Raw genomic sequence first — 14275 nt, 5'->3', positions numbered from 1 at the left:
TGAGTGGCAATCCTTAAGTTCTAATATAAAATAATAATATAAAGGGCAAGACCACCAGACTCAGGGTCAGAAAACATAAGGTGATTCACAGCCTGGCAGTTATTCATTGTGAAGTTTCAGAAAAGTCACACAATTTTATTAGCATCAGTCTTCTCGCATGTAAAATGGGGATAATAATTCTTTATATATTAAAAGTTCAATGAACCTGAACTTTCATATCCCCATATTAAGCTGGAAAAAAAAAAAAAAAAAAGTTCAACGAAATAAAAAATGTGTATGACATCAGTCAGCAAAATCAGTTAGCCAAGAGAGGAAGCAACTAAAATGTCCATCGATGGATGAATAATAAACAAAACGTGGTATACACATACAATGGAATATTATTCAGCTTTAAAAAAGAAGGAAATTCTGTCACATGCTACAACATGGAAGAAACTTGAAGACATTATACTGAGTGAAAAAAGCCAGTCACAAAAGGACAGATGCTGTATGATTCTACTTACATGAGTTATTTAAAGTAGTCAAATTCATAGACATGGACAGTAGAAGGGTGGTTGCCAGGAGTTAGGAGGAGAAAAGATAGAGAATTGCTGTTTAATGGGTAAATGGATACAGAGTTTTGTCTTTTGTAAGATGAAAAGAGTCTAGAGATTTTTTGCACAACAATATGAATGCACAGTACTTAACACTAGTAAACAGCAAACTTAAAAATGGTTAAAATCGTAAATTCTATGTGTATTTTATCATAATTTTAAAAAATTAAAAATCAGTGGCAAGTATATAGTGGGTACACAATAAATGTGAGTAAAATCCAAGTGGCCCCATTGCACAAATTAACAATGGGAGGAAGAACACAAGGAGAGGAAGCCCTGCCTCCCCTCTTTCCAGCTAAGTGCTGACTGAGCACTTAGATTGAAAATTCGCTGTCCATGATGGAAGAGCAATTTCATATTAGCATATGAAATTATGACACAGTTTGGGTTTTTTAATTCTCTAAGAGTTAAACAATTATAACTTGGGATGCATTTTAATTACTTCCACCTAAGGCCTATAAGGTTATTTTATTATAAAACATAAGGAGTGGAGGGAAAGTCTAGGCCTTAATTGAAGGCAGTATCAGAAATAATAAATCTGGTTTACAATATCCCCACTGGCAATTTTTTTCCCTTAATTCAATTCTGCATGGAAGCACCAGCTTTATGAGGCTAAAGATGACAGTGACCAAGCTAAGTTATTAGTTCGTCAGTTCACAGGTAGGCAGAGCGCTGTGCTAGCTCCAGGCAGAGAAGCCACCAAAGGAGAAGATGGAACCGGGGCCCTCTGGAGTTTGCAGCTCATTCAGGATCATGGCCTAGACACGTGCATGCACACACATGCACATGCGCGTGCACACATACACATACACACTTGCATCACACTAAAGAACTTTCATACAGCAACATAAATGACTATGCCAGGAGTATACCAGCGAGGGATGGTGTCAAGGCTGTGTTTGACAAAAACTTTTTTGTTCCAAAAGGTTTGTTATTAAACGGAAAACAAATCTCTTAAAAGTTGTGACAAAAAAATTCCAAGTCCTATGGACAATGCATAGTTTTTAAAAGCCATCCCACTTTTTGATTCCTTTCTAAAATTAATATCAACAAAAGAGAAACAGAGGCAACTTTTGGAAAACAAGTTTACCTTATAGTTAAAATATAGCCATCCCTTGGGACAGGTTCCATGTCGTTTTGGCGTATCGTTCTCTTTCTCTATGACCCAAATCTTCTTTCGTTTACAGATACTAGGCATAGAAAGTGAACACTCTTCACTACCCCAGAGTCCTGGAGGAGAAAATGGGTTAGAAATGGCTTAGAGGCCAGGCGCGGTGGCTCACGCCTGTAATCCTAGCACTCTGGGAGGTCGAGGCAGGAGGATTGCTTGAGCTCAGGAGGTCGAGACCAGCCTGAGCAAGAGTGATACCCCGTCTCTACTAAACATAGAAACAAATTATATGGACAGCTAAAAATATATATATATATAAAAAATTAGCCGGGCATGGTGGTACATGCCTGTAGTCCCAGCTACTCGGGAGGCTGAGGCAGGAGGATCACTTGAGCCCAGGAGTTTGAGGTTTGAGGTTGCTGTGAGTGAGGCTGATGCCACGGCACTCTAGCCCAGACAACAGAGTGAGACTCTGTCTCAAAAAAAAAAAAAAAAAAATGGCTTAGAAACAATGGTGACTCTTCATAGGCTTTCTCTACAATATGATTATTTTTATGATTGCTATGGTTTTCCATAATTTATTTTTTTTAATCTAGAAACTGAACTAAACTTAACTACTGATCAGAGAATTCTCTAGTGACAACAGCTAACTGGGCAAGGTGCCAAATCAGTAATTCTAATTTAAGAATGTAGAAATGTTGCAAATGCAAAGAAATAAAATCTAAACAAATACTGCAATTAAAATCACAGAATTGATTAAAGTCCTAAGAATATTTGACTTGGATAGCAAAAGAATACTTTGTAGAGGAATAGTTTTGTTTAAAAATATTCAGCTTCAATGTACAGAGAGAAAAAAGACTCTAAAACAATACAAGATTATGTCTACTTTATAATTCTTTAGAAAATATAATAATTTAGAAAAACTAACAGCAATTTCTAAGAAAATAGCATTCCTTAACACTGACCCTGAAATAAAACAGACTCACACATAGACATGCCCTCAGTAAGATATATATATCCTCAAGTCCTTAGCCTCCTGAAAACTGATTTTTTTTTTTTAATTTAGAAGAGCTGTCTTTTCAGAGTAAGGGTCATAGAACGTATTTCGTTAGCATTCAAGTCATAAGTTCCAGAATAGCGCAGAATGCATGCAAATTGCAAAGGCAGGCTCAGTTTTCTAGTATTAGGAATAGGAGCCAAAAAGATGTTGGCATTTTGAAGGAGAGGCTGGAATGCTATTTTCAATGCAGATTAGCTGCTATTCTCCAGGCCCATAAAACAGCCCTTTCTGTAGGCTGTTGTGACACCTGCTGGCAAAAGCAAACTGATTAACCACACAGATTTTCCTTTCCTAGCTCTGCAGAGGCCCTCACGCCAAGGATTGCTCTCCGTGTTTATCTGTCTCCTGACCTGGGGCACAGATTCATCATGAATCTGTTAGAGAGGGAATATCATTACCTTTTATTGGTTAGAAAAAGGTGGTGGGGATGAGTGAACAATCAATCTGACAACACTATACTGATGAAGAGAATTAAAAACCAGTCTTCAACCTACGTGTGCTTCTAAATCCAACTTGTAAACAGCTGCTGTTTAATTAATTGCTGTTGCAAGCAGCAATTAATGCCAGGTATTTAAAAATAATGAACAAAAGTTTTTATTAAATGGGAAAATGGAAGTAAATTTCACAAAAGTTGTAAGTTCTGGCCAATTATACATTGGATGTTAGGAATAGATAAAAATGAACCCATATTGAAATTTCACCTAATATACCTAGTATTTACCAGGTATATATTTTTTAATAGTTTCAATGGGTCCATTTTTGGTGCTGTTTTGGTCCATGAGAAAGGACTTATTTGATGTAAATTATTTTCAAGAATGTGAATGAAGGATTACACAGAATGAACGGCCATCCTTAAGCCTTAGGACTGACAAAATTGAACACAGTCAATTGAAAAGAAAAAATAGTCAAACAAAACCTTCTCACTGAACTCATGCAATGAAAAGGAGATTTCAAGCCTCCTGAAAATGATCAGTTTGTACTATAAACCCAAAAATGGATAAGTAAAATAACCTGTTATGGAAGAAATGAAGCCACATCTCTGGCTTTGATTATTCACAGATGTTTCTCTCCCTTTGTCCCAGTTCTGGTATATTACTGGTGTTCCATCTCTCCAGCTGTAGGAAAATCAAAAATTTTAGGGTCCTTCCCATTCTGCATGTTCAATCTCCAATGCCATTCTTAGAGTTCTGGGGTATGGATTAAAGGTATAATAATTCGTTAAATTAAAAAAATACTCGTGTAACACAGTGCCTATAGTTAACAATACTGTATTGTGCACTTAAAATGTTTCTAAGAGGGTAGATTTTATGTTAAGTGTTCTTATCATAAAAATGAATAAATAAATAAATAAATAGGGTGGGAGAAATCTTTTGGAGGTAATGGATATATTCATGGCATAGGTTGTGGTCATGGTTCTGTGGGTGTATACTTAAAACACTCATGTCTTTGGTTAGGGAAATGAAAATTTATACATTGAAGGTAATGTTTGAAGAGTATTCAACAAATTGATTACTAAAATCTAATCCAATCATTCTGCATATAAAACCTATCAAACAAAATTAAATGTAAATTGATCTAGGTTCATACTGAAATTCATCATTGGCTCTTTCTTCTTGAAGTCCAATCCACCAATTTGCACCATACTTGGATAGCTATTAAAAGGAAAAAAAAAAGGGAAATGTCAGCATTTATTCTACTTATTTTTCTTTTTCACTATTAAGATTAATGGGATTGCTACTAATAGCTTTCTAGTCTTTAGTATTTTACCCAATTATCTAAAGAAGAGTATACCAAGGTGTAGCATTTTGAGAAAACCTGAAACTTCATTATTCTAAAATATTCCCTCCTCATTATGAGAGAAGATTGGAATCAAACATTGAAAATAATTTTAGTGTCATACAACTCGACAAGTAAATTTTCCAACTGTATAAGAGGGATTTAAAAAGTGATGCTATAAAGTAAAATAGAAAACGAATTCCTTTTCTGACTAAAAAAAATTAGTGGTTTACCCTTTCAGTGATTTATAGAAGTTCATTGAATATGTCACATCTATTTGAAAAACAGTTTGGGGGCCCAAAGACATCAGTAGTATTAATGTAAAGATTTTGAGTTTTAGTCATTAGTCTGATTGTTATGCTTTGAACAGTATTAGCACCTTCACCATTCAAACAGAAAGACACAACATAAAACAAAAGAATACTACAGAATTCCCAGCATTTAAACAATTGGAAAATTATCCTTTATACATTTTATTAATTTTACACCATTAATCACTTGGATCTAAGTACAATAAAGTATAAAATTGAAACACCATGTGCATGCATTTGCACATATGCACATACCCACGTTAGAACAGATGTAGTACTGGACTTATGACCCAGGAAATTGAAATTCCCTTTTTAACTACACAAAAGGAAGAGGCAGTAAGGGTTTCTGTAAGACCTCTAAATCAGCAGACTTTATGGTGTATGTGTGTGCTGTGTGCTCTAGGTGTGTGTGTGTGTCTTGAACTGTAACTTAACTTTTATATGCTAAAAATGTGTTAATTTGAAGGAATTATATATTTAAATTTGTACTCTCATTTATTCTGTAAAGACTTTGGAATAAATTTTAAGATATATTATTTTCCCATATGAATTTCAGTTCACCATACAACAGAACCTAATAGCTTTCTAACATCCTAATTTATAAACAGGTATTTTTATTCCTTAAACAGTGTGGCTGTTTGCCGTATCAGCAATTTGAGAATAATACAAGATGGAACAACTGTAATTTTGGATCTCTGAGGTGTTGTCTCATGGACATGTTCTTACATGCTGAATTTAGATTCCCACTGACAGATTTTGAAATGGGTCTATTGAGACTGGCTGTGAACTCAGTGGGAGAACCACAGCAATTTCATTCAATCTAAAGAGGTCTCATGTGCAACAGTAGTGGAAATCAGGTCCCCAATTGAGGACCTCTAAAGAGAAATTTATAATGACTACATCTTAAGCGACATATTTATTATCACCTCAATTATGGCATGGTAATCTTCCACCCGATATATCACCAACCTGTTGTGATATGGCATAGAACTTCCTAGGGCAAGCTTGAAGATACCCAGACTGAAAAACCCAACGTCAAAAATAGATGTTTTAAATTTTAGCTTAGGTATAAGACCACAACAAGAGAAGACTTATTAACATGGGCTTGTGTAAAGAAATGCAAGCATGCATTTTATCACATCAATTATGTTTTGATATATACAAACTGCGATCACAGTTAGCATCATATGGAAAGAACAGTTACCAAAAAACAAAGAAACAAAAAAGCCCCAGCAATAGTCCATATATTAATCTACTAAGCACTATAATGAAGAACAACCTGTCATCTTTTAAAATGTTCTCATCAAAAATGACAAAACCAAGCTCTTTTAAAGGGTTTAAAGCCCCATGTATTGGAGAAGGACTACTAATAGATTTGATATGTATTTTTAGAAGTACTTAAAAATGAAATTGTAATATTAATGATAAATTGCCATTTCAAAATGCCAATATTGCATAGCAGTGTAAAAATGTTAGCCAAGTGGACTAATTGGCTAGCAATTCATGTCAAACAACTCCTAAAGTGCTTGCAGCTTTTTTTTTCAGCGTTAATCTGCTTATCAAGATGGCTCAAAAAATAAATTCACTCTGATCATGCCTTGTGGTCTTTTGTTATTCAAAGAGTGGGAGAGGAAACATTGACATTCTTGTTTCAAGATGGAAACATTTTGTAAAACTTTTCTTGCTTCAGATTTTAAAAACTGTACCCAGTTTTCTTGTTCATAGTGGATTTTTTGACACTTCAACTAAATGTTATTTTTGTTGTTCACAATTCTAGTCACTACTCTTCAGAGGGGAGCTATACAAAGTGCAAATGTAATTTTTAAATGTTTAATTACTTATTTCTATTCTTCCTACATTTATAGGAGGGGTGTGCCACAAAAGTGAGTGGCATGACCTCTACACATTTGGCTCCTCATCCTGGAATAAATTAACTTCTTCTGGATTAACCCATTCCAGTCAGACATTCTTAAGTATGGGATTTCTTGCTTATGAAATGTGAATGGTCACCATAAACACCACTCTCACCACCACCAAAAAAAAGTGCTCAAGGTAGTCACAAATTAATGCAGAAATAAGAATTGCTTGGAAATCTATCGTTTTTTTCTAATTTGATACCCTTTCCCTTTGGCACTTGCTATAGGTTAAACGTTTGTGTTCCCCCGAAATGCACATGCTGAAATCCTAACCCCCAAGGTGATATATTACAAGATGGAGCCTTAGGGGGTGATTAGGTCATGAGGGTGGGGCCCTCATGAATGGGATTCGTGTCCTCATAAAAGGGACTCCAGAGGGCTCCTTGGCTCCTTCCACTATCTGAGGACACATATGAACCAGGAAGTGGACCCTCAGCAGATATCAAATCTGCCAGTGCCTGGGTTTTGGACTTCCATCCTCCAGAACTGTGAGCAATAAGTTTTTGTTGTTTGTAAGCTGCCCAGTCTATGGAGTTCAGCCCAAATGGACTAAGACAGTGCCCTGGCTGCTTTCTCAGTCTCTACATCCAATACTGGCCAATAACTTTCTTTTGTAGCACAGTAGGGTGTTAGATCAGTCAGCAGATCACCCATAATGCTGACATGGCATTCTACAGTAACATAGTCTTCAGCTGGTTGACAATTTTGCCATACAAAACACCACCAGGCTTGTCTTATTTGCGATCAGAGTCCTCAACTGGATCATGGCACTGGCAGTGATGTCCAAATTGTCAAGCTCATGGGATTTCATCATCAGAGGTATTAACTCCACCATCCCCTACTGCCCCCCCAACCTCTGCACCCCAGCATCCCAACTCTCTAAGATTAGAAGATGAATTAAGCAGAAAGGTGAATACAGAAGACTTACAGAGTTCCCAGGATAGCTAAGCTATGTTGGAAAAAAGTCAAAGAAGCTCTTCGTTGTTTACGTCTGAGTTGGTGCTGGCAGCCACCTTTTGGGGAGGGATTTTGGAACTAGATTTTAATGTAATGAAGACATTGTGCTCTCATATGCCCTGGGTGCTGCTGTTCCACTGTTGCAGGCAACACTGTGTAGTGTTTTTAAATGACCTTGTAAGTCAGATGGCCTGGGTTTCTTTCCAAATTCTACGACTTAGCTACTGTGTAACCAAGTTGCTTAATCTCTCTGAAGTCTTTGCTTCCTCATCTGTAAAATGTGCTAATAATAGACTTCTAGGTTTTTGGAAACATTAAATGGGATTAAATGTTAGTATTTAGTATAGTGCTTAACACTGTTATGGTAAGTATTGGCCAAATATCAGATCTTTTTAGGATATGCATCTTGTATACTGTTGGATTGGTTTTCAGCCATTCACCTGATCGCTTGTTATTGTCATCTGAGGTGAGGAGTCTGGCATCTGGCCAAAGAAACAAGCATTTTCTGACATCATGGTATGTCATTTGTTGGTATTGCACATTATGGTTTTGGCTTGAGTGCTCCAATCGTAGGAGTGCAAGAGTGACAAAATAGCATACAAACTGATGGTGGGAACATTCTGGATCTAGTGGTTGTTCTGCCACTGAGTGTCTGTGGGACCATGTGGTTGTCATCTAACCTGTTTCTTGGCTTTCCCTTCATAACCGGGTAGGAGCCCTGACCTGCCTGCAGCTCACCTGGATGTGCAACAAACGGGACATAGAAATGGGAAAGCCCCTGAGCTTGAAGGAAGACATTGCCCTCATAGGCCTAGGATGCTTTAATGTAGAGTTTCATTTTAGCAGTCATCTTACAAAGATATGAAAAGATGATAGAGCTAGAAAGGATTCATGGAGATCAAGAAATATGGTTAAAGTATAGAGAAAGAAAATGGCTTTTTCTTACTTTTAAAATTTTTTTACTTAGGGAAGTTGGGAGTGAGGTTTTCCCCCGCCTTGGTGCCCCCATGGTAATGTGCACTTGCTGCCCCCTTTTTACTAACCGTGTCATCTCATTTACAGATTTTTAATTACCTTTTAAAATTTGACAGATAAAATTATATGTATTTATAGTGTATGACAGGATGCTTTGAAGTATACATATCCAGCTTTTTTAAAAACACAGACTGTATCTCATACATTTTTGTGTCCTTGACAAATATCACGGTGCCTGGTACACACTGGATGCTCAATAAATGCTTATTGAAGGAATACACTGGAAAGCACACTTTTCCTTGCCAGTTAATTTTATTATTCAGCAGGTCTTGCATGTTCCTTTCTAATTAGCTTAGTTCCACAAAGGATTGAATAGTCTTTCTCTACTTTAAGTAGTTGCAACGGAAAACTATTCCTTACTATTTTTTGTATATTGTCTTTACAAATATAAAAGTAGTATACTCTTGTAAGTAAAACTGGAAGCTATAAAACTGCCATTCACCCTCCAGATACTCCTGGTCCCTTCTTTGAGCTTTATTTTCCCCCATGGTGCTTATCTACTTATCTTTTTCTAATGTATTATATAATTCTATTTACTTGTATTGATTATGTTCTTTCTTCCCAGACTAGACTATAAACTCCAGGAGGGCAGGAATTTTGGTCTGTTTTAATCATTGATAAAACTCTAGTCCCTAGAGGGCTCTCAAATAAATGTGTGTTGAATGAACAAATGAACCTCACAAAACAACAAACTGTGCTTACTCTCCATTGTCACTAACAGAGAATGAAGAGAAGTGAAATGACGGGCGACATAAGAAAACTGTGTTGCCATTATTTTTTCTTAATCTCTATAACAGGAAGAAAAGCAATTCTCAAAAATGTATGGCTTTTACTGAAACTTAAGTAAATGTCTGAAGTCAAATTAAAAAAAGAAAAAATCCCCCCTGCCCACCCATGGACGGAAGAAAGTGCTAAACTCTGAATCTCTCACGGTGAATTGTGTTCACGTACCGCTTTTATTTTGCTGTGGATGAATTCTTGCTCACGTGCAGAATGAATTGTGAGAAGATCACTGCGCAGCCAGCCACAGACAAACTCAAAGGAGGACCATTCTGAGGCATAGGTGTGAAAAAGGTATTCTGCGTCCTGATAGAAGAGCCAGGGTGCATCTGAAAGAAAAAGAAACAATGCAAATAAGGGAAAAGCGATGGAGAAACAGAATGCAAACTTAAATAAGGGTTGCTACACTTGACCCCAAATTTGCAATTTGGTCACTCAGCATTAAAAAATTTGTATACACAAACACCAACACATACATACAGGCATACATGCACACAAATAAATACATAATTTGTTTATTTTCCTTGGTCTACCTCATACAAGAAACCTTCATTAGTATACAAAGGTCAGGGGCAGACACATAATTTAAAATCACACATCATAAAAATGATCAAAGATATTAGTCTTCAATCATATTTAATGACCACATTTATTAATTTGACTATTTATTAATTTAAACAAATTAGCTCTAGGTTCACATGAGAGAAGAGAGGCTCAACTGGAGGAATGGAGTAATACATTAATGGCATGCACTAGCACTTATATGGTGTATAGTTAGAAATTCTAGAACTGCCAGGATAGTTCTTACCATACTGGTACCAGGATGGAATCTTGGGTCTCACATCTGCAAAGTGAAAGCAAACCACCTTGACTGACCTTTCTTCACAAGTGCATTTGTCTCTGAATTACTTCAGCTCTAAACACACTACTTTGTACTTCATCTTTTAAAAAATAATTTTAGAAAAAAGGTACATTGCGCTGTTTGGAATATATGGTTAGTTCTCATACTTGAAGAGAAGGTCCCAGAGAGGCTTCTGATTAAAGAAAGAAGGACGTGGACACTGGTTGAGGACACTGACACACCTACTGTGTGTCACACACTGGGATAAGTGCTTCCACTCACTCATTTCACAAGTACTTCTGTTTGCTTATGAAGTCAGAGTGACATTTCTTCCAGACTGTACTTGCACAATAAAATATTCCACAATATTAGCTGGTTATCCTTGTTCCCAATGAACTAACTTGGCGTACTGCCTTGGTGTCATTTTGTTCTCATTTCCCTATGATACAGTCTTTGTTAAAATACTGTAATTTGGTTCATTAAGCGGGTTGTTGGTATTGTGGTTCAGGGTCTTAAATTTTAAGAGCTCTGTAACCGTTCACTTGGGAAAGTGCTATAGATTATTATTAATAAAAAACACATAGTAAAGATCACATTAATATTTTTACCTCTTGGAATTTTGCATATCCACTCGCGTTTGGAACCACAGTGCAGGGGCAGCAATGTTTTATTTGCCTTATACACAGCACAATTTCTTGCATCTTCTTCAAAATAAATATTGTCTAAAAATGAAGAGACAACCTGCAGCAGATGAAGTTTGTTATTCCTTAATGATGATCCCCCACAAATAGTTTCAGTAGATCAAAAAAGGCATTCTGGTACATAATCATCATAGACTTTTAGAGAAAGCTTTAGAAATGTCTAGATATCATTCTAGTTAAAGGTTGTTTTCCATTTGTGAAGAACTGGCCAAACAATATTTAGCATTTTTGCTTAAAGATCCCTTTTCTTTAAAAGAGGTATGCTACTCCTTTCTCCAGAAGGAACAAATCAGATGCAAGCTTCACTCTGAACTTGCACTGTTTTCTAACTGGCAGGGTTAGGCTAGCCCTGGAATCCTGTGTAGACTTCTTAGAGGATCAGCGATGTGCCAGATCTGGTATTACCTTTGATGTCAATTATTTTGCACATATGCTAAGCGTTTAGTCTCTAATAACTAAACTGTAAGCCATAGCTAGCTTTAATTAGGAAACTATCTGACACTTTCCATGAGTGACCACATAACTAAAATAATTCACATAGCAGGGGTGTTCAATAAAGACTCAACCTCTCAACTATTTAATGACTACCTAACATAAGAGTGGATGGACCATGAGTAAAATTGGGGTAAAAATTTGGAAAAAGGAGGATATTTTGAAACTTTTTATATTCTTCCTCAAACATATACACAATCATGCAACAATTCATCTAACTTAAATACATATATATAAAATCTAACTTAAAAATATATATTTTACATATATATAAAAGAATAAGTAAAATCTCCCCTCAGAATCAGAGAACGGCACGAGGAGTGCTTAGGAACTCAGTCCACTGCTTCAGGGCCTTATCTCATTTATTCTGAACCCAATTGTCCAGTCCTCTCTTATTACTAGTGAGTTTGTTTTACTAAAACGAAATGAAGTGTTCTCAACCTCTATGTATCACGCTTTGGTTTTCAAGTGCTGTATTGGCTTTAATCACCCGACGTGCCGTGTCATGGCTGCCATTTATGGGGTGAGCCGACTCTGCCATCTCTTCCATTTTCTGGGCCTTGGTTTCTTCATCAGCAAAATAAATGAATGGGGCTTAGTGATCATTTAGATCACATCCTGCTCTCTGATCCTGGTACTATTTCAAAGGAGTGTTGGAGTGGAAATATTATTATTATTTTTTAACTAGCATGCCCTTATCATTATTTCTGTTCCCACTAGAAGCATATACCTTTTCCACAAATCCCTTCCTTGCCGCAAATTTGAACACCATCTATGCAGTGGGCTTTTCTCTCTTGGTCTTTACTATTTCAAAGTTTGGCTGCTGGTATTTTGCCAATGGTGAGATAGTATAACATGTAGCTTTGGAGTCAGACAACCTGTGTGCAAATTCTGGCTGTCCTGTGTATTATTTTAGGCAAACTATTAACACTTAACCATCCTAACACCCATGGCATCGAGTGATTGTAAGGATGCAGGGAGAGCAGGTAGGAGTGCATTCAGCTCAGCGCTTGCAACATCACACAGCTCGATAAACAGCAGCTATGTTAAACGCTCACTGCAGGCTCTGACTAGTCTCCCCATTTCACAGGTGAAACTAAATAACTTGATTTTTCATGTGACCTAGGGTGGTTCTTATTTCAATCTGGTATACAGCTTCAGTTTTCTCCCTGTCATTTTGAGAAAAACGTGAGAATTCTTCATTGCAATAGTGGGTTCTCTCTCTCCTCCACAGAGGTTTGCAAGTATGAAGATAAGTGAAAAGCAAGACTGTTTCTCCTTCTGGAACTTCTTGCTCTGGCTGAGAAGGAGGTGATATTTCTAAGTCTTACATTTCTGTCCTTTTAGAGTGAGATAAACTGGAGATATTCTCCAAAATAGTCTCCTTTTCATTGTGACACGGACAAGGGTCCCGTGCGCACACAGTCAGGCACGATGCGGCGGCGGGGCGGGGCACGGGGAGGGAAGCCTGGTGTTATTCTAAAGAATAGCTGCTCCTGTGCCAGAAAGACTCTTCACATGGTGATGGTATGGGGGGACTTTTTGGAGATTTTGATTCTTTTTCAGAATGAGATTGTGTAGTGCCCTCAGAACAATCTGGCCAGCCAAGCTTTCCCAGGACCTTGCCAAAAGAATTCTCCTGGTACCAAGGTCTGGTGCAGTTTTGCCAGGGGAGATCTAGTCATTATTTCTAGTTGACCATATCTTGGTTGGTTCACCAAGTTGTTCCAGGGCCACTTATTTTGAATTCATCACTTTTCTCCAGTTTGGAAAGACTTACAGGCGTTCCATCAGACCACTCCCAAGAGCCAGCATTCAGTGGGTTTCTTTTATTGAATCCAATCCAGAACTGCCTTTGCTCTGTCCTACAAAGAGAAGAAACAAAAACTTTGTCTTTCCCATAGAATTTACAACATTATGTAAAAGGTTAAAAAATATTTTAAAACATTAATGTGTGCAGGAAACAGCTGATGGTGCTTGTAGGACTGATCAAGTCAATGAACATTTATTGAGTATTTTTTAATGTGCAAAACCCTGTGTTATGAAATGAACCGAGGGAAGATGTAGGCTCACATTCTATTTATCTTTCGGTTTGTGTGGCTTGCTCACCAGAGATTACAGTTGGGGACAAGTCAGCCCATATTTCGAATGTGGGTTCCCAATCAGGAATGGCACTGTCTTTCAATCAGGACAAGACCACATGAAAGCAAGTTAGTAGGACATTTGGAAACATCTCTTCCCTAGAGGAACTTTTACTACTTTCCTGTACTATTTCTACTACCTTACGATGCTTTGATTTGTTGCTCATTTGTCAAATGTTCCTGTATTCTCTGAAAGTTAATCACCACCATCCCCATTTAATAAAAGGTGCACAATTGGTTTTGGGCTTTTTTCGGATCCCAACATAAATAATTCTACAGCAAATCAGCCTGAGCCATGGTAGATTAACTTCAGCAGTCGCCATTGGTTTAGACTTGGCAAGAAGCTCCTCAGAGGATCATCTTCCTTCCTATTAGGCAGAGTACAAATATGTCAAGCCACAGACTACTCAATAAATCAAGCAATAAAGCCTAATTGTACAATGAACCATCTCAGTAAGATAATTTTCTGAGAATAATTTTGAAGAATTAAAGATTTAAAAGATTCAGAAGACATGACAGATGCTTTATTTTCCTTAGTGCAGAGAAGCAAGCCTTATTTTG

At 37.1% G+C, this 14275-nt stretch overlaps 1 protein-coding gene across 1 annotated transcript in view; it reads right to left on the bottom strand.

Moving 5' to 3' along the window:
• The window catches only part of PLA2R1 (phospholipase A2 receptor 1), a 115863-nt gene that overhangs the window by 20564 nt on the left and 81024 nt on the right, over positions 1–14275 (bottom strand). Inside the window, exons 14-20 of the mRNA XM_045559081.1 lie at positions 13354–13438; positions 10989–11121; positions 10348–10383; positions 9711–9868; positions 4352–4416; positions 3776–3879; positions 1684–1823 (exon numbers count right to left, since the gene is read on the bottom strand). Of these exons, the coding sequence (XP_045415037.1) occupies positions 1684–1823; positions 3776–3879; positions 4352–4416; positions 9711–9868; positions 10348–10383; positions 10989–11121; positions 13354–13438 (721 nt within the window). The remainder of the gene's footprint in view (positions 1–1683; positions 1824–3775; positions 3880–4351; positions 4417–9710; positions 9869–10347; positions 10384–10988; positions 11122–13353; positions 13439–14275) is intronic.

Source organism: Lemur catta, chromosome 8 (assembly GCF_020740605.2).
Source record: "Lemur catta isolate mLemCat1 chromosome 8, mLemCat1.pri, whole genome shotgun sequence".
Taxonomy (NCBI): domain Eukaryota; kingdom Metazoa; phylum Chordata; class Mammalia; order Primates; family Lemuridae; genus Lemur; species Lemur catta.
Note: the sequence above shows the minus strand (reverse complement) of the source record. Positions and strands in the feature narration are given on the sequence as shown.